This window comes from Nannospalax galili, unplaced genomic scaffold (genome assembly GCF_000622305.1).
Source record: "Nannospalax galili isolate Female #2095 unplaced genomic scaffold, S.galili_v1.0 scaffold668, whole genome shotgun sequence".
NCBI lineage: Eukaryota > Metazoa > Chordata > Mammalia > Rodentia > Spalacidae > Nannospalax > Nannospalax galili.
Window position 1 is genome coordinate 1710485 of NW_008358090.1, and position 25093 is coordinate 1735577.

The 25093-nt window shown below is 48.3% G+C and overlaps 2 protein-coding genes across 18 annotated transcripts in view; one reads left to right on the forward strand and one right to left on the reverse strand.

The window, feature by feature from the left end:
* Positions 1-2172, reverse strand: part of Nthl1 (nth like DNA glycosylase 1) — an 8374-nt gene extending 6202 nt beyond the window's left edge. For 3 of the 9 annotated variants that reach the window (XM_029557723.1, XM_029557725.1, XM_029557722.1), the window contains exons 1-2: positions 1962-2172; positions 758-996 (exon numbers count right to left, since the gene is read on the reverse strand). In XM_029557723.1, the coding sequence (XP_029413583.1) occupies positions 758-996; positions 1962-2088 (366 nt within the window). In that variant the 5' untranslated portion in view covers positions 2089-2172. Of the gene's footprint in view, positions 1-757; positions 1018-1956 lie in introns of all 9 variants that reach the window. The other 6 variants (XM_008856244.3, XM_008856243.3, XM_029557726.1 and 3 more) reach the window with 5 other exon arrangements.
* An 11-nt stretch (positions 2173-2183) lies between these two features.
* Positions 2184-25093, forward strand: part of Tsc2 (TSC complex subunit 2) — a 40546-nt gene continuing 17636 nt past the window's right edge. For 8 of the 9 annotated variants that reach the window (XR_001872117.2, XR_003847500.1, XM_008856248.2 and 5 more), the window contains exons 1-17: positions 2196-2295; positions 2752-2913; positions 7208-7294; positions 9298-9408; positions 10241-10385; positions 11483-11600; positions 13871-13919; positions 14251-14376; positions 15254-15327; positions 16405-16531; positions 18382-18525; positions 19501-19638; positions 20091-20194; positions 20719-20800; positions 22228-22383; positions 22827-22943; positions 24848-24970. Coding sequence is in view for 7 of the 9 variants with exons in the window: in XM_008856248.2 (XP_008854470.1) it covers positions 2776-2913; positions 7208-7294; positions 9298-9408; positions 10241-10385; positions 11483-11600; positions 13871-13919; positions 14251-14376; positions 15254-15327; positions 16405-16531; positions 18382-18525; positions 19501-19638; positions 20091-20194; positions 20719-20800; positions 22228-22383; positions 22827-22943; positions 24848-24970 (1839 nt within the window). In the remaining 2 variants the exon portion in view is untranslated. Of the gene's footprint in view, positions 2296-2751; positions 2914-7207; positions 7295-9297; positions 9409-10240; positions 10386-11482; positions 11601-13870; positions 13920-14250; positions 14377-15253; positions 15328-16404; positions 16532-18381; positions 18526-19500; positions 19639-20090; positions 20195-20718; positions 20801-22227; positions 22384-22826; positions 22944-24847; positions 24971-25093 lie in introns of all 9 variants that reach the window. The other variant, XM_008856246.2, reaches the window with a different exon arrangement.

Below are 25093 nucleotides of genomic sequence, written 5' to 3' on the forward strand. Positions count from 1 at the left end.
TTGGTCTTTTTGAGACAGGGTTTCCCTGTAGCCCCAGCTGTCCTGGAACTCACTATGTAGACCAGGCTGGCCTTGAACTCACAAAGATCCACCTGCCTCTGCCTCCCAAGTGCTGGGATTACAGGTGTGCACCACCGCGCCCGGCTACCCTGGACTTCTTATCCATCACCGTTAGTGGGGTGTGGGGGGCTGTCTCGTCACATCTAACATGGGCTATATGTCTCTAAAGATCAATGTGAAGCTCCAATGAATTACTTGGAATCATACTCAGTAGTGCCAATACTAGACAGCCACTGGCTACTACTGTTACTGTCATTGCTTGGAATGACAGAAAAACACTACCAATTTTATAGACAAGGCTCAAGAACAGAAGTACTCAAGTCACCTGGAATTAGATGTGGAGGCAGTCAGGTACAGCTAAAGTTGGTCTAAGGAGCCAGTGCAATGTAAGGAACTCTCCCTCTCTCACATATTGAATGCTCCCAAATGCAAGCACTGTGCCCAGCAGAAATCACAGCATGAAACCTCAAGCCATAGACACCCTTGACATGCACAGTTGCTACAATGAAACAGGTGACATTGTCCAGTGCTCTGAGGCACCAGGGATGCATCCTTTCAGCTGCAGCCTGCAGGAAAAGGTGTCACCCAAGAACTTCTAGGTCTTATTCTGTTTTCTGCTAGAGACCTGAGACAGAACAAGCATCTTGCTTGTTTGGAGGGACAGGGAATCCCCTGGGTAGATGGAGCCTCTGACTACCTTTGGGGGGGCGCTAGCGTCATAGCAGTGCTCAGCTCCTAGCAGGTCCACAGGTGCATCCTTCCTGCTCCTCATGGTGCGGATGTTGGCCAGCTGCTGCTGCCAGTTCTGTGGTTCCCAGATTGGCACCTTGAGGCGCTCAGCTCCCTTATCTTTTGCATCATTAGAAACCTCATAGGCCACACGTAGTTTTGGTGCCTTCCGTGGATGTTTCACAGGCCTGTGGCTTTTCCTTCCTTCTGTAAAAAGTGCCACTCAGTCTTTAGAGTGGGGGCTTCAGGTGAGGGTAGGGTAAGGGTCCTGCCTACCCACCAACTCACCTCTCCCTCATTTATGCAACTGTTCGTCATCTACCATGGTGTGTGTGTGCATGTAGGATGCTCTGCTCTAGGCACAGCAGGCCATGGCTGTTTTACAAAGTGCCTGTTAGCACACCTGGACACTAGTAACAGCTTCTGTCACTATGCCCCCCCAACCCACGTCCTCTGAGTTGCATCGCAGAGAACATCCCAATACCAAATTGGACTGTGCCACTCCCCTTTCAGAATTCCTTGCTCTCAGGATGAACTCCAAACTCTCCTAACATCAAAGCTACCCTAACAGGCATCAACACCTGTCTTCTCTCAGTTGTACTCCCTCTCCCTACCATGCCTCAGCCTGCATCCCAGTGGGTTTCCACATCTGAACCACTCTTGGGCCTACTGGTACCTATGGCACTCCTGCTGTGGCCAGTTCTGCAGAAGTCCCAGCTAGAGACCTGGAGGGGCCCTGATAATTGCTCTCTGAGTACCACTGCTTGGTGCAGAGTAGGTCCTTAATGGCTGCAAAACAAATAAAATGAGTGCCATGCCCTTATCCTGTTTTCACTAAGAGCCACCTTCCAGCAGGAGAAGACTTCTGGTTGGTCCTGTTCTTGGCACACAGCCTCGCTGAGATGCGAGGGAGGCCAGCTCTGAGGACAGGGCTACTGTCAGCTTGGGACAACTCAAATGTCCCAAAGTCAGGCTGGTGGGCGTAAAATTTTTCGCTGGCGACAAGGGTGTACGTATGGACATGCCTAGAACACAGCCTTACGGTCCTCAGCAGACCTAGCGGGTCCCAGCTCTCGGAAAAGGCCAGGGTGGTGTCTCAGTGTCACACGTGGGACCCAGGACCCCAGCCTAAAGCCAAGCTCCCATCTTCCGCCTTTCCTCCCGTACCCTACCAGGCTCCGCGCTACCTGCAGCCGCCTCGGGGCCCGGAGGCGGCGCGAGCTCCTCCCCACACCCCTGCGACGCGATCCCAGCAGCTTGGCTCCGTCTTCGAGTCATCATCCGCCACGGCGCGTTCATGCCTGGGGCTGTAGACTATATTTCCCTGCAGCCCCCGTAGCTCCGCCACTTGCTCAACGCACGCTCAGAACTACAATTCCCGGAGAGCTCAGCTGGCGCAGCCTCGCCCCCGGAAGTGCAGGTTGCGCTTCCGGCAGCGGCTCTGGGGCTGTGGATGCGCTACCTTCTAGACTGCCGGAGGACCCGCGCGCCGTGGGCGTGCGCGGGGTGAGTGTTTTGCGAGGCTCAGCTGGTGCCTGTCCGGATGGCATTGTGGCCTCGTCGCGATGTGGCGGCGGGAAGCGGGCCCCGCAGCGTCCAAGCCTCGGCTGCGACCTCTGCAGCCTAGTCCCGGCCCTCCGAGCACTCCTAGGTTTTAAATGATGGCCGGTGTGAGTGGACCCCTGCTTCTGTCGACCTCGCGACAGCTCCTCCTCCAGACTAGCCGCAAACGTCGGGGTTCCGTGCACCCCACGGCGGTCGGCTACGTCGCTAGACGAGGCCTACGTCGCCTGGGCTTAAGTGTGGCTGGGTCCGAATGGCTTGGGTTGAGTTGTTCCCCAAGGGTTGTTGGGGTACGGGTTATGCCTATTTTAGACTTAGGGTCCACACAACTGGAAGTCCGCAGCGAGAACAGGTGGTAGGAGCCCTTCCTCAGGTGTCTCCAATTCCAGTTTCTTCTAGTCCTCTAGTACGGCCCTGCCCACCATGGCCAAGCCAGCAAGCAAAGACTCAGGCTTGAAGGAGAAGTTCAAGACCCTGTTGGGACTGGGAACGTCAAGGCCAAATCCCAGGAGTGCAGAAGGCAAACAGACGGAGTTTATCATCACAGCGGAAATCTTGAGAGTACGTGAGCAGCCTGTGTGTTGGCTAGCCCAGAGTGAAGTGCAAGGAAGGCTGGGTTTGTCTGCCACTGGGTTCTGTGGGAGATGGGTTGCTGGTGGCCATCTGCACAGGGCTGCTGTTGCAGACCTGTGACATATATATATGTCCTTCCTCAGTACTCTTAGAGAGTCAGGATATAGTCTGGAAATCTTCATATTCACAAGTGTTAGGAATATGATACTGATGATGTGACTTTTTTTTTTTGAGCCAGGGTCTCCTTGTAGCCCCATCTGGCCTGCAACTCAGTGTGTAGACCAGACTGGCCTTCAACTCAAGAGAGATTCGCCTGCCTTTGCCTCCCAAATGCTGGGATTAAAGGTGTGCACAACCATGCCCAGCAGATTTGTGACTATTTCGTCCATTAAAATATTTTGGTTCTGGAGATTTACCCTAGGGTCTCAGCTTGCCAGACATAGTACCAGAGCTGCACCTCAAGTCCTATCCATTTATTAAACATTTTATTTATTTTTATTTTATGTGTATGAGTGTATTGCTGCATGTATGTAAGTGCACCCATGTTGCGAAATGCCCACTGAGGTCAGAAAAGGCTGTTAGATCTTGTGGAACTGGAGTTACGCATGGTTGTTAGCTGCCTTGTAGGTGCTGGGAACCAAACCCAGGTCCTCTGCAAAAGCAGTCAGTCTTCATTTTTTTAAAAAAATTTATTTATTTATTTATTTATTTATTTATTGTCTTTTTTTGAAGCAGGGTCTCCCTGTAAGCCCCAGCTGTCCTGGAACTCACTATGTAGACCAGGTTGGCCTTGAACTCACAGAGATCCGCCTGCCTCTGCTTCCCAGGTGCTGGGACTACAGGCGTGTGCCACCATGCCTGGCATTATTTATTATTTTTATTTTATGTGTATGCATGTATTGCCTGCATGTAGGTAAGTGCACCCGTGTTGTGCAATGCCAGAGGATGTCAGAAGAGGCTGTTGGATCCCCTGGGACTAGAGTTATTGACAGTTGTCAGCTGCCATGTGGGTGCTGGAATTCGAACCCGGGTCTTCTGCAAGAACAACCAGTGTTCTTAATTGCTGAGCCAGCTCTCCAGCCCCTGCAGTCAGTGTTCTTAACTGCTGAGCTATCTCTCCATCCCCCTTATTTATTTATTCTATGATTTTTTATTTTATGTGTATGAGTGTATGTATTGCCTGCATGTGTGTAAGTGCACCGTTGTCGTATGATGCCTGTGGAGGTCAGAATCCCCTGGAACCAGAGTTACGGATGGTTGTTAGCCACCATATGGGTGCTGGGAATCAAACCTGGGTCCTTTGCAAGAGCAGCCAGTGCTCTTAACCACTGAGCCATCTCTCCAGCCCCTATTTATTTATTTATTTATTTAGTCTTTTATTTATTGTGTTGGGGGGCTAGGAATGTCAGAGGACAACTTTTGGGAGTATGTCCTCTTCTTTGACCATGTGGGGTCCCAGATCAAAGGTCATCAGGTTTGGTTTTATAAATAAATTTTTAAAAAATTTATTATTTTTATTTTATGTGTATGAGTGTATTGCTTGCATGTATGTGAGTGCACTTGAGTCGTGCAATGCCTTGGAGGTCAGAAGAGGGTTTTGGATTCCCCTGGAACTGGAGTTAAGGATGGTTTGTAGCTGGCATGTGTGTGCTAGGAATTGAATCCAGGTCTTCTGCAAGAGCAGTCAGCACTCTGGACCACTGAGCCATCTCTCCAGCCCCGTATGTATGTATATATTTATTTTTTGTTGGTTATTTATTTATTTATTTTTTGGGAGACAGGGTCTCCCTGTAGCCCCAGCTGTCCTGGACTCAATATGTAGACCAGGCTGGCCTTGAACTCACAGAGATCCGCTTGCCTCTGCCTCTCGAGTGCTGGGATTAAAGGCATGTTCCACCATGCCTGGCTATTTATTTATTTTTATTTAGTTTTTGTCTTTTTGAGACAGGGTCTCCCTGTAGCCCCAGCTGTCCTAGAACTCACTGTGTAGACCAGGCTGCCCTTGAACTCACAGAGATCACCTGCCTCTGCCTCCTAAGTGCTGGGATTAAAGGCATGCGCCACCACACCCGGCCTAAATACATTTTTTTATATTTATTATTACTATTTTTTTTATTTGGTCTTTTTGAGATAGGGTCTCCTTGTAGCTCCTGGAACTCTGTGTAGACCAGGCTGCCCTTGAACTCACAGAGATACGCTTGCCTCTGCCTCCCGAGTGCTGGGACTAAAGGCATACGCCACCATGCCCGACTCAATATATTTATTATTTTTATTTTATGTGTATGAATGTATTGCCTGCATGTATGTAAGTGCACCTGTGTCTGACCTCATGGAGGTCAGAATAGGGTGTAGGATTCCCCTGGAACTGGAGTTACAGATGGTTTTTAGCTGCCATGTGGGTGTGGGGGATTGAACCTGGTTCCTCTGCACAAGCAGCTAGTGCTCCTAACCACTGAGCCATCTCTTCAGCCCCTCAAATAAATAGATTTTTTTTTTTTTTTTTTTTTTTTTTGGTCTTTTTGAGACAGGGTCTCCCTGTAGCCACAGCTGTCCTGGAACTCACTATGTAGACCAGGCTGGCTTTGAACTCACGGAGATCTGCTTGCTTCTGCTTCCCGAGTGCTGGGATTAAAGGCATGCGCCACTATGCCCGGCATAAATAGATTTTTAAAAATTAAAAGGGTTGGAGAGATGGCTTGGTAGAGTACTGGTTGTTACTCTGAGGATAACAGTGGTCCCTAAATTCAGTTCTAGGGGAATCCTGACACCCTCTTCTGGCCTCTCTGGGTGCCACATGCCTGTGGTGCACTTAACATACAAGCAAACCACATAAAATAAAATACTTAAAAAATTTAGAACCAAGCTGGGTGTGGTAGTGCAGCCTTTGGTCCCAGCACTTGGGAGGCAGAGGCAGGCAGATCTCTGAGTTCAGGGCCAGCCTGGTCTACATAGTGCTTCTAGGCCAGCTGAGGCTACAGGGAGACCCTGTCTGAAAAAAAACAAAATGCCTCTGCCCCTGCCCCCCCCCAAATAAAAAGCCCCCAACAATTTCATGATCCTCTTATCTCAGCTTCTTGAGTGCTGGGATTAAAAGCCTGTATCCACCATACTTAGATGTCCTTAATTTTTTTTTTTTTTTTTTCTTTTTGAGACAGGGTCTCCCTGTAGCCTCAGCTGTACTGAAACTAACTATGTAGACTAGGCTGGCCTCGAACTCACAAAGATTCGCCTGCCTCTGCCTCCCGAGTGTTGGGATTAAAGGCGTGTACCACCACATCCAGCAATGTCCTTAATTTTTATAAGTTTGAATCCTGGTCTAAGACGTGCTAGGCATTGTGTCCATTGACACATGCCCCAACATGAAGGAACATTGAAAGCATGCTTAGTGAAGGAAGCTGCTCATAGACATCCTTATAATGCATATGTCCAGTTTAGGAAATGTCCAAACAGGCAAATCCATAGAGGTGGCTGTTGGAACTGGAAGAGAGGAAGGAATTGGTATGTAGTTTCCTTTTAGAGTGATGAAAATGTTCTTGAATTAGTGGAGATGGTTGTAAGCATTGTGACTCTACTGAAGTCTAAATTGCAGTTTCAAATTCTCATAATAGCCAGGCATAGTGATTTATGCCTGTAATCCTAGCAGTTGGGAAGTTGAGGCCATGCAATCACCTAGAGCTCAATTCCTAAGTTCCAGGTCTGCTGTGGTTACATAGGAAGATGCTGTCTATAAGAAAATTTTAAAATATAACATCTCTCTATATATTTTTTTGGTCTTTTTTTTTTTCCTTTTTTCTTTTTATGTCTTTTTGAAACGGTCTCCCTGTAGCCCCAGCTGGCCTGGAACTCACTATGTAGACCAGGCTGGCCTTGAATTCACAGAGAACCCCCTTCCTCTGGGTTAAGGCTAAAGACTAAAGGCTCATGCCACCATGCTCAGCAACAATGGTATATTTTGTTTTAGCTCAAAAAAATTTTCCAGTTATGAAAAGCAAAATTTCCAGTTATGAAAAACAGTAAACTTTCCAAAAATCCTGAGTGTATAAAGATAAAGATCTGTAGCTGTTCATGGTGGCTCATACCTCTAATTGTAGCATTTGGGAGGCTGAGGCAGGAGGATTGAGGCAAGTGTGGGATGCATAGCTAATCCCTATCTCTAGAAAAAAAAATCTTGTTTACAGGTCTCCTGTCTGGAAAATGCAGAACAGCTTGTAGGTGGTTTGTAACTGGCAGTTAAGAAGACCTTATCTGAGCACTGCCCCTTTTCCTTCTTTCCCTTCTCTAGGAGCTAAGCGTTGAATGCGGCCTCAGTAATCGCATCCGAATGATAGGGCAAGTTTGTGAAGTGGCAAAAACTAAGAAGTTTGAAGAGGTAGGTTTACCTCAGTACATATACAGACACAGGCACACACACAGACACACACACACATGTGTGTATGTATGTATGTATTTAAATTTTTATTTTATGTGTTTATAAGTATTATTCATGCATATATGTAAGTACACCTGTGTCATGCATTGCCTACAGAGGACAGAAGAGGGCATCAAATTACCTGGAACTGGAGTTACAGATGGTTGTTATCACCGTGTGGATTATGGGAACCAAACCCAGGTCCTCTGCAAGAGCAGCCAGTGCTTCTAACTGCTGAGCCATTTTTCCAGGCTCCCCCTCCCCGTGCCTGTGTAGTTCTAGCCGGCCTGCTTTACACTGTGTAGCCCAGCTGGCCTTGAACTTGTAATGATTCTCTTGCCTCAGCCTCTCTAGTGCTATGTGGGATTATAGGTGTGTACCATGATGCCTAGTAAATTTGTAAGAAACCTGTCCTTGTGGCAGGCAAATGGAATGAACCTTTCCTGCAGATTCAGAAAGGGTTATGAATATGCCTGCTTGTCAGCTCTTTTTTTAAAATTTTTTTGAGACAGGGTCTCCCAGCTGATCTGGAACCTATTATGTAGACCATGCTGACCTTGAACTCACAGAGATCCACCTGCCTCTGCCTCCTAAATGCTGGGATTAAAGTTGTGCACTACCATGTCTGGCATTCATCATCTCTTATACCATGGAAGGTTCACTAGGATAGGGTATGATCTCACAGAGGACAGATCAAGGCACTCCAGTTTTGGTGCTTGCTTGAGAAAGGCTACTGGTTGGTGGCTTTAGGCAACTTTGCAGAACATACATAGTCTGCTTTATTTGTGGTGGATTTTTTTATTTTCTTGATATTCTGTGCCTAGTGAGCAGTTTTCCTTCTGGAGTCAGAGGTGCTGTTGGGTAGGGCACATGGGAGCTCAACCAGCTTTGTCTTGCATTTGTGTGTGTGATGGGAGGAGATGTAGGTTTGCCAGGGGAAGTGACTGCTGTGCCTTCATCAGTTCTCTGAGATGTGTGTGATGTATCTGAGAGCCCCCTCCCCTACCCACAGTGGGTCTCTCAGGGGGTACTCTTAATGTTTATTAGGGGCTGACTCATACAGGAGCATCTTGGGGAAAGGTTACTAGGGTGGGCGCAGGCCAAAGGCCCCCTTGTGTTGCTTGTTCTGAGAACTATTTCCCTAGTCTGAACAGATCTATAGGGGACTCCTTGGCAGTCTTGGGCAATCTAGGACCACTTCCTTGGCCTGCCTGCCCTCCTTCCTTCCCCAGCCTATGGTATAGACTCTGCTTTTATTATTTATTTATGTAGAGGCAAGATTTCACTATGTAGTCCTGGCTGGCCTGGAACTCCCTGTGTAGACTAGACTGCCCTCAAACTCACAGAGATCTGCCTACATCTGCCTCCCAAGTGCTAGTATTAAAGGTGTACACCACCAACCCCAGCTTTGGGGTCTGTTAAAAGAGACTTCTTAGCCGGGCGTGGTGGTGCAAGCTTTTGCTCTTAGCACTTAGGAGGCAAAGGCAGGTAGATCTCTATGAGTTTGAGGCCAACCTGGTCTACATAATGAGTTCCAGCCCAGTTGGGGCTACAGGGAGACCCTGTCTCAAAAAGACCAAAAATAAATAAATAAAAGAGACTTTGGGTTTGAAATGGTCTGGAGGTCTGTGGTCATCATGGACTTCAAGAGGTACTGGACATAAGGCAGTTATGGAGTTGGTTTTAAGTCAAAGACCCTATTCTGTCTTTTATCCTGTCCTTTTGTGTGTGTGTTTATTTTTTGAATTTTGTTTGTTTTGAGACAGGGTCTTACTATGTAGCCCTGTCTGACTTGGAACTTTCTACGTAGACCAGGCCAGCCTCAAATTCACAGAGATCCTTCTGTCTCTGCTTCCTGACCACTGAGATTAAAGGCATGTGCCACACCTGGCTCTCCTGTTCTTAGAATGAGGGGCCTAGGTTCTTAGAAACTATACCTTGTCACTGTCCCTTTGTTTTGGCAGCATGCAGTGGAGGCACTTTGGAAGACTGTCTCAGACCTGCTACAACCAGAGCGGCCACCAGAAGCCCGACATGCAGTTCTTGCCCTGTTGAAGGCCATTGTGCAGGGGCAGGTGAGGGATAAAACTGGGTAAGCCTGTGGGGTAAAGGCAGACCATGGCTGCTTGGACTCCTGGCTTTGGTAGTCTGCCAGGGGCAAGGTCTGGTGGTTTACAGGGGTTGTGGAGCCTAATAACGGCAAGGACATCTTGGGGTCACAACTCATGTCTTGTGACCTTGGCCAATCATGTAGTCCCCTGAACCTTCATTTTCTCATCTGAGAGTGAAGATGGTGGCTATACCTTCCTCCTCTAGGGGTAGCAGGAGGCAGTTTATGCAGAATGTCTGAAGTATGGTTATTGTTGGTTTGCTCTTATTGCCCATTTCTCCAGCTGGGGCCATGCCCCCTGTTCATCATTCTCCAACCTTACATATAGGTCACAGCTGACCCTTGAACATCCATGTCCCCTCCCTGTTTCTTCTGTAAGGGTCTTCATTCAGGGCCATTCTCATTGTTGATAGCCCACCTCTTGTAGAGGCCTGTCTACTCTTACTGCATCTTTCCTCAGGCTAGTTTTTGTCCTTGTGATATGAGCATATACATGTCTACCATGAGTCTTGACCTAGGCCAGAGCATGGGCTTTGTTGTCTCTGCCCTATGCCTGCCCCTTTCCATGCTCGGAGCCTGATGCATTTAGGTGGTGCACCTAAAACAATCAGCTGTTGACTAGTGTCTCTGGTCCTCTACCTAATTCCCATAATATTGTTGACCCATCCCTCATAAGGTGCTCCTAGAGGAAGAATGGGGCAGGCTGGAGTCTCCAAACCTGTTGCACTTCTTGATTACTTTACAGCTGCATGGGAAATGCTGATAGGGCTCTATTGACCTCATGATTTTGTCTTTAGGGTGACCGTTTGGGGGTCCTCAGAGCCCTCTTCTTTAAAGTCATCAAGGATTATCCCTCCAATGAAGACCTCCATGAAAGACTAGAAGTTTTCAAGGCCCTCACAGACAATGGGAGGCACATCACCTACTTGGAAGAAGAACTGGGTGGGTGCTATGCAGAGTATGAGTTTCTTTGGCTTTGGGATCAAGTTTAGCTTGGGATGAGAAAGGCCCTGGGCCTGGAGGGGGTGCTATAGTTCATGAGGTGGCCTGTAGTGACCCCACTTATTTGGATCCCTGTCTCCTGAGGGGCTGGTCATAGATGCATTCTCTGGCTTACTCTAGACATGCTGTTTGGAGTCCTTGGGGAACAGGGCCCAGATGGGCCCAGAAGGTACCTTTAAAGTAGGTTGGGTGCATTTGTCTTTGGAGTCGATGCCTGGTCTCAATCCAAGCACCTGGGTTGTGCCTTCCTCTCTGTTATCAGTGGGTCTTTGTTGTCACTACTGCATTGGTATTACTTGACATTCTACCCTTCTTGATGTCCTTCCTCCTCTCACATGAAAATCAGAGGTTTCAGTCAATTTTAAGTCTGTCTGAGGCTTTGCTTGAGGCTTTGCCATTCAGATACCCAGAAATGGGCCTCAGTGGTGCTTCTGCCTCTGGAACAGGTGCTACACAGAGCTCACCATGAGGTTTACTAAGCCTGTGTGGCTTGTAACCTTGCCTATGTCTCTCCAGAAATTTCAGGGGTGGGCATACTCTCCTGAACAAGCCCTGTGATATCTGTGACCCCTGCAGTGGGGTCAGGCCCTGAGTGGAATGCATGCTCCTTCTCTCACAATAGCTCTAATACCAGGGCTGGAGATATGGCTCAGCAGTTAAGAACATTGGCTGTTCTTGCAGAAGACTCGGGTTCGAATCCCAGCATCCACATGACAGCTAACAACTGTCTGTAACTCCAGCTCCAGGGGATCTGACAGCCTCTTCTGTCCCCTCGGGCATTGTACGACATGGGTGCACTTACCCACATGCAGGCAATACACGCATGCACATAAAAAAACAACAAAAGCAATAGCTCCAACACCAAGGTAGCTCCAGTAACATGCAGGCTCTCTCAGATTCCTGCTGAACCTCCTTGGGTCTGGTATGTGGCCTGCTTGTCACTGTGAGTGGATGAATGGCCTACTTCCTGGCAGTAATGGGATACAGGCTCATTTTCCTGGAAGACAAGGAATATAGCATCAGTTTTTTTCCTGCAGCGGAGTTTGTTCTGCAATGGATGGATGTTGGTTTGTCCTCAGAATTCCTTCTGGTACTGGTGAACCTGGTCAAATTCAACAGCTGTTACCTTGATGAATATATCGCATCCATGGTTCAGTAAGTAAAAAAAATTAAATAAGGGCTGGGGTGCATCTGAGTGGTAGAGCTCTTGGTCACATACAAGAGACCACGAGTCCGTCCCCAGTTCCAGTAAAAAGAAGAGAGCTTTAGTGTTATTCTACTGTCTTGGGTCTTAAGTTTAGCTCTGTAGGATGAATAAAGTAGACGAAACTACCAGAGAAATGAGGTTGGCAGTGGACATGCAATGTTAGTTCTTATTTTTTTAAATTTATTTAAAAATATATTTATTAAAAGATGCATGCTACTACACCTGGCACAATCGTTTTTGTTGTTGATGATGATGTTTTGAGACAGGGTCTTCCTGTAGTCCCAGCTAGCCTGGAACTCAATATCAGGCTGGCTTCAATCTCACAGAGATCCACCTAGCCTCTGCCTCCCAAGTGCTGGGATTAAAGGTGTGTGCACCACCACACCTGGCTTATTTTATGTATGTATGTATGTATTTTATTTTTTTTGTCTTTTTGAGACAGGGTCTCCCTGTAGCCCCAGCTGTCCTGGAACTCACTTATATAGACCAGTCTGGCCTTGAACTCACAGAGATCCTGCCTACCTCTGCCTTCCAAGTGCTGGGATTAAAGGTGTGTGCTACCACACCTGGCTTTACTTATTATTTTCATTTTATGTATATGAGTGTTACGCCTGCATGTAGGTAAGTGCACCCATGTCGTGCAATTCCTGCAGAGGACAGAAGAGGCTGTCGGATCCCCTGGAACTGGAGTTACGGGCAGTTGTTAGCTGCCATGTGGGTGCTGGGATTTGGACCCGGGTCTTCTGCAAGAACAGTCAGTATTCTTTTTTTTTTTTTTGAGACAGGGTCTCCCTGTAGCCCCAGCTGTCCTGGAACTCACTATGTAGACCAGTCTGGCCTTGAACTCACAGGGATCTCCCTGCCTCTGCCACCCAAGTGCTGGGTTTAAAGGCATGCACCACCACGAGGGGCAGGCACAGTCAGTATTCTTAACCACTGAGCCATCTTTCCAGCCCCTTTATTTATTATTTTTATTTTATGGGTATGAGTGTATTGCCTGCATGTATGTGAGTGCACTCGTGTTGTGCAATGCCTCGGGGGTCAGAAGAGGGCTTCAGATTCCCCTGAAACTGGAGTTAAGGACAGACAGTTCGTAGCTGCCATGTGGGTGCTGGGAATCAAACCTGGGTCCTCTGCAAGAGCAGTCAGTGCTCTTAACCACTGAGCCATCTCTCCAGCCCCAGCCCCTTATTATTTTTATTTTAAGTGTATGAATGTACTGCCTGCATGTATGTGAGTGCACCCATGTTTTGCAATGCCACAGAGGTCAGAAGAGAGCTTTGGATTCCTCTGGAACTGGAGTTAAGGATGGTTCATAGCCGCCAGGTGGGTTCTGGGACTCGAACCTGGGTTCTTTGCAAGAGCAGTCAGTGCTTTTAACCGCTGAGCCACCTCTCCAGCCCCTATTTATTATTTTTATTTATTTTGTATGTATGAGTGTATTGCCTGCATGTATGTAAGTGCACCCGTGTCCTGCAATGCCTGCGGAGGCCAGAAGTGGGCGTCAGAACTCCTGGAACTGGAGTTAAGGACAGTTGTTAGCTGCCATGTGGGTGCTGGGATTTGAACCTGGGTCTTCTGCAAGAACAGTCAGTGTTCTTAACTGCTGAGCCATCTCTCTAGCCCTTTAAATTTATTTTTAATATTTTGTTATGGGGGTATGCATGCCATGGCACATGTGTAGAGATCAGAACAACTTTCTGGGGTCATTTTTTTTCCTTTCCACCTTTATGCAGATTTTGAAGACTGAACTCATGTTTCCAGGCTTCTGCAGCAAGTGCTGTACCTACCAAGCCATCGCACTGGCCCCCCTTTTGTCATTTTTTTTTCAAACCATCTTAGGGTACCCATGAGAGCAGGGGCTTTGCCTTATTCACACCATGAACTCAGCACTGTGTACATGGTTGGCACAGAGAAGGCACTCTAAAGATGAGCTATTCACATAACTGATATTGCAAGAGTAAACAAGAAATGAAATACAGTCACACAGCCTTCTGGTAAACACTGACTATTTTGAACTGACTTTTTTGTTTGTTTGTTTGTTTGTTTTGAGACTGGGTCTCCCTGTAGCCCCAGCTTGCCTGGAACTTACTGTGTAGACCAGGCTGGTCGTGAACTCAACAGAGATCCAGCTGCCTATGCCTCCTAAGTGCTGGGATTAAAGGTGTGCACTGCCACGCCTGCCTTTGAACTGACTTTTGTGCTTTTTTTCCCCCAGCATGATCTGTCTGCTCTGTATTCAGACCGTGTCCTCTGTTGACATTGAGGTCAGTAACTACCAGCTTTATTTCTGGGAACCTGAGGTCTAGGGTCAAGCCCTGTGGCCACTCTCTGGCTATATGGATTCTGGAGGCTACTCAGCCTCTCTGAGCTGGAAGAGTCCATTCTATCAGGACAGTTGGATGGTCCACATCATGGTATCATACCTTAGGCTGGGGACGTAGTGATTATGATCTACTGTGATGGGTCATAATAGTGCCTCCCTGGTGCACATTCACTCTTGTTCACTTGTGCTATGGTTCCTAGAGAGGCTGCTTGAACAGTGGGGAGGAGAGTGAGAATTGGGGTCACCAGTATGATCCTCTACCCCTCCTATAGGTGTCCTTGCAAGTGCTGGATGCTGTAGTCTGCTACAACTGCCTACCAGCTGAGAGCCTGCCTCTGTTCATCATCACCCTCTGCCGCACCATCAATGTCAAGGAGCTGTGTGAGCCCTGCTGGAAGGTGGGCATCTCCTAAGCTACTCCTGGAAGGTCCTCCAGGATGAGGTCTCAGCTGCCAGCACATGACAGGATAGGGCCATGTTGTCTTCAGTGAATGGCATCAGACTTCTGGGATGACCAGGCAATGATCTATTTGAGGGCAGCCTAGTGGCCTTTTCCCAGGTGACCTAGGTTTAAGAGGTATTTTGGGGTTTTTTTTTTTTTTTGGTCTTTTTGAGACAGGGTCTCCCTGTAGTCACAGCTGGCCTGGAGTTGCAATGGAGATCAGGCTGGCCTTGAACTCACAGAGATCTACCTGCCTCTGCCTCCTGAGTGCTGGGACTAAAGGTGTGCGCCATCACACCCAGCATTTTTCTTTGGTCTTCATTCATTCATCCATCCATCTATCTGTCTGTCTGTCTGTCTGTCTATCTATCTTCTATCTATCTAGCATCTATTTATCTATCTATTTATTGGTCTTTTTGAGACAGGGTCTCCCTGTAGCCCCAGCTGTCCTGGAACTCACTATGTAGACCAGGCTGGCTTTGAACTCACAGAGATCCGTCTGCCTCCTGAGTGCTAGGATTAAAGGTGTGTGCCACCATGCCCGGCTTCTTTTGGTCTTTTTAAGACAGGATCTCCTTGTAGTCTCAGCTGACCTTGAACTCAGAGAGATCTACTAGCTTCTGTCTCCTTGAGTGCTGGAACTAAAGGCATGTACCACCATGCCTGGCTTTGAGAGCTTTTTAATCCTCTGCATTTGGAAGGAGGCCACAGTGAGCTGATTCCCCAGTGGGACTATAGAGTAGTGGCCATGCAAGGCAGGCAGGGGCTGGGGCTCCTCATTAGGGCTGGGGTTTCTGTCAGTCAATCCTTATGGTGTGTGTTCTTCCCCCCAGCTGATGCGTAACCTTCTGGGCACCCACCTGGGCCACAGTGCCATCTACAACATGTGCCGCATCATGGAGGACAGGCAAGTATGGGTGCCCAGGCGTGGGTGCCCAGAAAGGGTGGGTGGCTAGGGTCAAGAGGAGGCTTTAGATGTTTCAATAGCGGATGAAGTTGGGGCTTTCCTGTTGTTTAGGGTGGCTGTTTCCCTAAAGCTGGATATTGGGCATGTGACCTCCCATCTTCTGCTTCTACCAGTCCAATCAGGATGCCCATAGTTAGACTCAGAGCTTTCTTTTCTACCCTGATGTCCCTAGTATGACTCCCTCACTACCCTGTTACAAAGCTAGACTTAGGGTGCTAACCTGATGTTGCTTTCACCTTCACCCTCATAGCCAAACCATTACAAGTCTTGATGTTTTTATTCCTTAGGGGTGGCTCAGTTTTGCCCACTGTTCGGTGGACACGCACACCAGAACTCCCCTTCTCATTGCTCCCTGACCTCCATCATTGTCTCCTGAATGACACTGTCTTATGACAGCTAGTGAGTTTTCTCTGACACATATCTGGCCATGTTGCCCTTTGCCTGAGACCATAGTGGTCTCCTTTGGAACAGACCCAAAGGTGTCCCAGCCCTGTCTTAGCGGCATGAGCCTCTCATCCCCTCCTTGGTACTCTCCCTCCTGCTAAAGGTCTTTACATATACCATTTATCCCTGCTAAATTGTTCTTTCCACTGTGGCTAAGTTCTGAATGTTCTATGAGCTCTTGACATGATTAGCTGTCTGACCTCCTGGAGTAGTTTTCACTCTGTCCACAGCTCAGCTGTGATTTCAAATGCATCCTTTGCACCTCTGGGATTCTTGGGCCTCTGTCTTCCGTCTGGTGTGAGCACTCTGAGGCTCAGGTTCTTGTTATTCACACTGGAGTTTCTACATCTAGCATGAACCCTAGCCCGTGATGATCACCATCGACTGGCTGAGCAAGTCATGAGGAATCATTGTTACTACTAGCTTCTATGGTTCCTGCCCAGTTCCTTAGCTGCATTTCTGCACCATTAGTGCAAGGTCCCTGGGGACATTGCCAGGACCCAGTTCTGCCTTGGGCCCCACACTGAGCTGGAGCTCTGCTCACATCTGTCTTTCTGGGGAACATTTTTTCAGAGCCTATATGGAAGACGCCCCACTGCTGAGAGGAGCTGTGTTCTTTGTAGGCATGGCTCTCTGGGGAGCCCACCGACTCTACTCTCTCAAGAACTCCCCCACGTCTGTGTTGCCATCTTTTTATGAGGTAAGATTTCTGTGTCATGGTGAGTTGGCAAAAGTAGGAGAGAGCTTTCCTCAGGTCTGCCTACCTGCTTGGCAGGGCTTCTGGGGCTAGGACTGAAGGAGCATTTCCAGTCCATTGCTTTTCAACTGAATGAGATTTAAAGATCTTTGAAGGTTTTAATTTTCCAAGAAAAAAGTCCTATCTTATGAATTTTGTCTCCTGTCAGTCAGTGCTGAAGTGCTTAGTATTGCCCCTGGGATAACAATCCTCACGTTGTTGTTTCCATGGTATTCTTGCCATTTCTTTAGATGATGCCCATGGCATAGTTTCTATGGTGCCCTGTAGTGTCCAGAACACTTCTTGTGTGCCCTTGCATTTAGTTCTGATGGCTCTCTAGTGATCGGTGATCTGGGGTGATCATAGGGTTGTCATCTTTTTTTTTGAGCCAGGGTCTTCCTGTAGCCTCAGCTGGCCTGAAACTTGGTATGTAGACCAGGCTGGCCTCCATCTTACAGAGATCCACCCACCTCTCCAGTGCTGGGATTAAAAGCGCATGCTACCACACCCTGCTTTTTTTTTTGAGATAGGGTCTCACTATGTAGCCCTGGCTTGCCTGGAACACCCTCTGCAGAGTAGGCTAGCTTCATACTGACAGAGATCCACCTGTCTCTGCCTCTTGAGTGCTCGGATTAAAGGAGTGTTCCACTATGCCTAACTAACCTGCCTCTTTTGAGACAGGGTATAGCCCCAGCTGGCCTAGAACTCCCTTTGCAGACCAGGCTGGCCTTGAACTCAAAAGAAGTCTGCCTGTCTCTGCCTTCTGAGTGCTTGGATTAAAGGCATGTACCACCACGCCCTCCTGGTGTGCCTCTTTTTCTTATATATTTTAAAATATTTTATTATTTTTATTTTATGTGTATGAGTATATTGCCTGTATGTATGTATGTAAGTGCCCGTGTCATGCAATGCCTGAGGAGGTCAGAAGAGAAGAGGGAGTTGGATTCCCCTGGGACTGGAGTTATGAATTTTTTTATTTTTTTTTAATCTTTTTGAGACAGGGTCTCCCTGTAGCACCAGCTGGCCTGGAACTCAGCAGAGATCCGCCTGCCTCTGCCTCCTAAATGCTGGGACTAAAGGCGTGTGCCACCATGCCTGGCCTACTTATGGATGTTTTTTAGCAACCATGTGGGTGTTGGGAATCAAACCCAGGTCCTCTGCAAGAGCAGCCAGGACTCTTAACTGCTGAGCCATCTCTCCAGCCCCTAACCTACCTCCGGTTGCACAGTCTCCTGATCTGCAAAGTCCTTGCCAAGCCCTCTCCTCAGCAAGAGTGTAGTCTTTGTGCATTGCTTGCATCAGAACTTATGTGGCGGCTGTGCCAGTACTCCTGGCTGTATAATTTGAAGTTAATTGGCTTATCCAAGTCGGGCCCTTTGGAGGTTGGGGCTTTGGGCTTTCCTGGGTTCCAACCCTATTAGAGCAGCATGGCAGATACCCTTTCTGGGCACCTCAAATGCTTTATGGGCATGTGTGGTGAATGCTGCCCACCCATGCATTTTTTTTAAAATTTCATTTATTATTTTTATTTTATGTATCTGAATGTATTGCCTGCATGTGTGTGAGTGCACCCATGTCGTGCAATGTCACAGAGGTCAGAAGAGGGCTTTGGATTCCTCTGGAACTGGAGTCAAGGATGGTTCATAGCCACTATGTGGGTGCTGGGAATCAAACCCCAGTCCTCTGTAAGAGCAGTCAGTGCTCTTAACCCTGAGCCATCTCTCCAGCCCCCCACCCATGCATTTTATACTCAGCTCCAAGATAATATGGGAGCAAGAAGCAGCCGATCTATGCTTTCTGTCACTGTATTCCAGGCTATGACCTGTCCCAATGAGGTAGTGTCCTATGAGATTGTTCTGTCCATAACAAGACTCATCAAGAAGTATAGGAAGGAGCTCCAGGCTGTGACATGGGATATTCTGCTGGACATTATTGAACGGCTGCTTCAGCAACTTCAGGTAAGGCCACAGAGGACTGAGACATCAAACAGGCAGGCTTGTTGTGGTCCCCCCATTCCCTGGAGATGTGCATGTATCTCTTTTGTATATCTGGGCCCTCTAGGGTCTGAGATTTTGCTGTGGCTATTTGCTGATGGTTTTTGGTGGTACCAGTTTGTTTTCCATTGAAGACAGATCTGTTTTTCCAAATGGTGACAGGGCAGGTTACCTCTGTGGCCTCAGTAGACCCTGAAGGCAGTTTCCAGAGTATCTGTACTGCCAGCTGTGGCTTTGGATCACTTTGGAGAATAGTATTAGTGAGTGTTGGCCATAGTGCTAAGGAAGGCACTGGGCCACATGGATGCAGGCCTGTGAGAGATGAGGCTAGCATCTAGCATGAGCTGAGCCTGAGACAAGTAATATACAGGGGCTAGGCCAGTGGACAGAGAAGTTGGGACCTGGCAGGGCCTAAGATGAGGTATGGCTGGCCAAGTGGGCTGACTAGGAGGCCTTTTGGCCTTGGTGGCAAAAGTGGGAGGTCATACCCTTGAGACTGTAAAAGGTACTGGAGCCTGGGAAAAGCATAAAAGAGTTTGAAGTTGTAGTGGTTTTTCTTTTTTTTTTTTTTTTTTTTTTTTTTTTTTTTTTTTAATCCCTGTAGCCCCAGCTGTCCTGGAATTCACTATGTAGACCAGGCTAGCCTTGAACTCACAGAAATCCACCTGCCTCTGCCTCCCCAGTGCTGGGATTAAAGCTGTGCGCCACCACGCCCAGCCCATTTATAGTGTTTTTTACCTCCTGCCTACTGTCCCTTCCAGACCAGGCTTTGTGGGCTCAGCCTCCAAACCTTAGGTAGGGAATGGGCAAGAACAATGACTTCCTACATTGCCCAGGTGGAGCTAAGGGCCGGGGAGTGGGTGTCTGTATTCAGCTCCTCTTGAGCTATGTTCTGAGGGTAGTGGAAATTAGTTGGTGTGGTGCATGTTGGTACTGCAGAGCCTGGACAGCCCGGAACTCAGGACCATCGTCCATGACCTGCTAACCACTGTGGAGGAACTGTGTGACCAGAATGAATTCCATGGCTCACAGGAGAGATATTATGAACTGGTGGAAAGCTGTGCAGACCAGAGGCCTGTAAGAACCCTGTTCTGGTGGGGGTGTGGGGAAGGATCCTGTAGGAGCTATGGTTTCTGACTTATAAGTAAGGGTAGGCAGGATCCTGCATTCCTGGATCTGTACTCCAGCAGGAAATCTGCCAGGCATCAGCTACTGGGTATATGTGGGTTTGTTGAAGGGCTTGGTGCTAGCCTAACCATCAATTTCCTCCCACCTGTGTGAAGGCTGGTTTCATGGAGACGGGTTCACTCGGGGCAGCAGTCATTTTTGCCAAGATTATTCTTGCTGCAAGGCTGTTCCATGGTTTGACATTCATTTCCATTTGCCAGGAGACCTTCATTCTTGCTGATTCCCCACTGGGCTGTGAGGTGGCTAGTCTCTGAGCAAACTTGATTCTCCTGGGTTAGCAGCCCAGCAGCCAGTTGGCAGTACCTGGCCTCACTGACCCTAGCATTGTTTTCTTTTGGCAGGAATCCTCCCTCTTAAACTTGATATCCTACAGAGCCCAGTCTATCCACCCGGCCAAGGATGGCTGGATCCAGAACTTGCAGTTGTTGATGGAGAGGTTCTTCAGGTAGTGGAGCCTCTGTGACTCCTCTATTACCAGGGGCGTGGACCCCATGTTGCAGCTGTCTGGGGCATGTCCAAGTTACAGAGCTCAGACCTCAGGGAGTCCATACCCTCCTGATCCTCCCAAGTCACAGTTCTCATTGAGTCAGAAGATTGGCCCTTTCAGTAAGACGGTATCCTCTGGCCTATGTGGTGGTCTAGAAAGATGGCCTCTTAGGGCCAGGAGTGGTGGCGCATGCCTTTAATCCCAGCACTCAGGAGGCAGAGGCGCAGGGATCTCTGAGTTCAAGGCCAGCCTGGTCTACATAGTGAGTTCCAGGACAGCTGGGGCTACAGGGAGACCCTGCCTCAAAAAAAAAAAAAAAAAAAGAGAAAGATGGCTTCTTGGGTCTTGATCTGGGTATCATTGCCTCCATGGAGGTAGTCCAAAGTTGGGCCTGCCTGTCCCCTGTATGGCTAGGTCCAGTGAACATGTACTGAGGTTGCAGGTGTTTTTAGCTAGCTGCAGTAGGCCTACTTCTCCCCCAGGAACGAGTCCCGTAGCGCTGTGCGCATCAAGGTGCTGGATGTGCTGTCATTCGTGCTACTTATCAACAGGCAGTTCTATGAGGTATGTGTCCATTATTCAAGATTGGAGAGGGGTGTTGTGGGGGAGGAGGGGCATTGTGGGCAAGGAGAGGCTTACTTTGGGCTCTACCTCGATCTGGGCCCTGCACATGTATCAGCAGAGTTGGGGACTGCCTGGGATCCTATTGGCTTCCGTCTAGCAGGCTTTCAGCTGATTTTGTCGCTCCCTGTGCATTTATGTGTTTATTTATCTTGTGGTGTCCTGGCAAGTCCTGTGCTGGGCCTGAAGGCTGCCCAGCAGCAAGGTGAGTACTAGTCTTTGTGGAGTTCTGGCCTGGGTCCCACTCATAATAACCCAGGTGCCTCCAAAGATCTAATGTGACTTCAGAACATTTTTTTCTGTGTGTATTATTCTGGGGATGGAGCCCAGGCCCCACACCTGTCATGCAAGCACTCTGCCACTGATTCACACCCACATCTTTCAGAACAGCCTTGTATGGGCTATTTTTTGCTTCTGTAATCATTGCTACCATCCTTCCCTTGGCCCCATCCCTAGCTGCTGGCTGCTCTAGGCCTGGCTAGGTTTTTTTCTTGTCATGCCTTCCTCCCTCCCTCCCTCCCTCCCATCCATCCATGGTGCTCTTGCTTTTGGGAGCAATGTCAGTGCTTGATCCTTTATGTATCCTTTCCTGCAGAAGATGTACTCCAGACCTCCCTCCTTCCACATGCCCTTTAGGCAGCTTCCCCCATCCCTAGCCTTTCCTTACCCTAAACTACCCTTATTTGTCTCCATCACAATCATACTGTCCCTCAAGGTAGAGCTCAGTGCTCCTCTTTCAGGAAGCCCTCTGGGTTCCCTAGTCTCTTACCAAAGTTGGTCTCCTCCTGCTCTCTTCCTGACATATACTCTGTGAAAGCTCTTATCACAATGTCCTGTTATAGTAGGTTCTTTGATGTCAGGATTTCCCTCTGCCCAAGTTACACGGATACTCACACTGATACATGGCTCTCCAAAGAGAAGAATTGTTGTGAGGTGTGTGTGTGTGTGTGTGTGTGAGAGAGAGAGAGAGAGAGAGAGAGAGAGAGAGAGAGAGAGAGAGAGAGAGAGAAATGGAACCCAGGGCCTCACATAGGCTGAGGGAAGTATCCTTCATCATTATGTGGAATGACAAAAAGCAGAACAGGCTATTGCCTTGGCTGTGTCACATAGGCGCCCATGGCCTGGTTCCTTGCCTGTGCCAGGCCATTGTACAGTAGTTGCTGTTCTGAACTGGGAGGCTAAGTAAGTGTCCTAGGAGACGCCCTGAGTACAACAATTTCCGAGGGCATCTGTTCAGCTTTTCTGCAGTCTTGAGTGATACCTTAGCTACCTTGGGCCCATGCCATGAGGGGATCAAGTGTCACTGAAATGTACCTCCCTTTCCACTGAGGGACTGGAGGTTCATCTTCTCTACCTTGTGCCCAATGCAGGAGGAGCTGATCAACTCAGTAGTCATCTCACAGCTCTCACATATCCCTGAAGATAAAGACCACCAGGTTCGAAAGCTGGCCACACAGCTGCTGGTTGACCTGGCAGAAGGCTGCCACACCCACCACTTCAATAGTCTTCTGGACATCATTGAAAAAGTAAGAGTTGTATAGAGGCCTGAGCTGGTGGAGAAAATGCCTTGTGGGCAGAGCATCCCCTGGACACTCATTGTGACTGGTGGTTGTCTCCATGGGCAGGGGTCCCTCCTAGCAGAGACGGGTTGTGTTGAGGGGCCATGTTGAGCCACCTGCTGCTCACCTGCAGGGCATTGCAAATGAGTATCTTATGGCTCCCAGGGATCTGTACTAGGTATCTGGAGAATAACACAGCCCAGGAGCTAGTAGACAGGGCTATGTCCCACATCTTCCCTGCATGGCTACTTTGTCCTTTTAGTTTTGAAATGTGGTTTGTGAACAGTCACTCACATAAAAATTCATCTATCTTAAAGTGCAAAGGAAGGTATTCGTGGTAGAGAGAGTTAGATCTGATGGTCACTGCCTAGAAACCTTGAGATAGTACTTACATGCTGACCTCTTGGAAGGTAATGGCACGCTCACTCTCTCCACCCCTGGAACTAGAAGAAAGGGATGTAGTTGCATACTCAGCCTCTCTGGAGGATGTGAAGACTGCAGTCCTGGGGCTCCTGGTCATCCTTCAGGTATGTGCTCTGGAAAGGTAAGAAGACCAGCTTTATCCTCTCTTGCTGGAGGCTTCTGTAAAGAGATGTGTTTCTTTGGAGACTTGGGCTCTGACAGGCTTACAGGGATGAGTTGATGAAGATAGGCAGTAGGATGAAGGTATGACCAAGTGAGAGGCCTGCAGCGTGCAGTGGGTGAGCCTGCTGCTGTTTTATACCCTCACTGCCACTGCTGTATAGAGTTACCCCTGAGTGACAGCCAGAACTTCATCCTATCCTTGTCATCCTGGCTTCATTGCCACATTTGGCCTTGCTCCTACCACAGCTGCCTAGTAGAGAAAGCCCACTCTGGCCCTATAGCTGTTTGAATTTTTGGACAGCTTTACTGGGATTACTTCATATACCATACAACCCTTGTATACAGTGAATAGTTCAGTGATTATCAGTATGTTCACAAGGTTGTATTGATATCACCACAATCAATTTTACTTTTGTTGGTTGTTTTTTTGAGACATGGTTTTACTATGTAGCCTAGGCTAGCCTGGAACTTCAGGTGATCTTCCTGCATTAGCCTCCTGAGTGCTGAGATTATAGGACTGAACTACTATATCCAGTTACAATCATTCACCTCCAAAGGAACCCCTGTACCCATGCACTGATGCTTTCCATATCCTCTTCCCAGTCCTTGGCAACCCCGATCTACTTGACCCAAAGTCTTGACCTGGCCACTGTCAATTTCTTCTTGTACAATGGAAATGTCATGGCCTCACCTAGTTCAGCATGTAGAACCCCACTGAAAGGTCAGTTTTTTTTTTTGCCAGCAGTAGCTGTCTGAGACCCTATGTGTCCCTTTTCAAATGTCCCATCATAGATGTGCTTTGTGTTAAATTTGTCACTTCCATCATCCAGGATAGGACAATAATATTTTGGATGGTATGTTTTGAGACCAGGGAAAACAGCTATCTCAGTTGTTTTTAAAAGAACAGTAGTATTCAGTTTATCAGCATCACCTCTAATGTTCAGACCATGAAGTCCCCTTAGGTTCTCCATGGCTGCTGGCAGCATCAAGGCCTCTTCACTGGCCTTGCCTGTCACTTGTCAGGCAGGGCGAAGGCCTTGTTGGGATGGGGCTAGAGGGTAGGGCAGCGCTTCCCAGTGGGATAATGACCAAAACAGCACATCTGTCTCACTCAGGCTATTCTTGTTGACCTTACTTAGCCATGGGGCACTGAGAACGCAGGGCACACAGGGACTGAGGGGTCAGACCACTGCTATGCAGTGTTGTTCATTGGATGGGTTTCCTAATTTTTTCTATTTTTTTAATTTGGTCTGTTTGACACAGAGTCTCCCTAAAGCCCCAGCTGACCTGTAACTCCCTATGTAAACCAGGCTGGCCTCGAACTCACAGAGATCTGCCTTCCTCTGCCTCTCAAGTGCTGGGATTAAAGGTGTGCGCCACCACGCCAGGCAACCTAACTTTTTTTAATTTTTTTTTTTTAAATTTTTAATTTTATGTGTACGCCTGTATTGCCTGCATTTAGGTAAGTGCACCTGTGTCATGCAGTGCCCAAGGAGGTCAGAAGAGGCTGTTGGATCCCCTGGGACTGGAGTTAACGGACAGTTAGCTGCCATGTGGGTGCTGGGATTTGAACTTGGGTCTTCTGCAAGAATAACCAGTGTTCTTAACCACTGAGCCATTTCTCTAGCCCCAGGGTTTTCTAATTTACTACCTGATACACTGCTGATGAAATGGGCATGCAGAGAGATGACCTCTTGGTTAAGGGTGTATAGGAAAACATGACAGATGCTGCTGCATAGCCTTCAGAGAAGTGGTGGTATTTCCTCTCTCCTGGGGCAGGGTGTGCCATCTCCCTGGCTGCATTGTGGACTCTTGCCCTTATAGGATTGGCACCCTCTCTTCTCAGACTAAACTATATACCCTGCCTGCCAGCCATGCCACTCGAGTATACGAGACACTTGTCAGCCATGTCCAGCTCCACTACAAGCACGGCTACTCCTTGCCCATTGCCAGTAGCATCCGGCTGCAGGTAGGACTACTGGGCAGGTGACTGCTTCCTGAGGGCCTAGCATACTGCCTTAGACTTGGTGGATGTGATCCTGCAGGCTGAAAAGGCAGTAGGTAGCTTGGGAAGGATTCTGTGCAGGCTTTT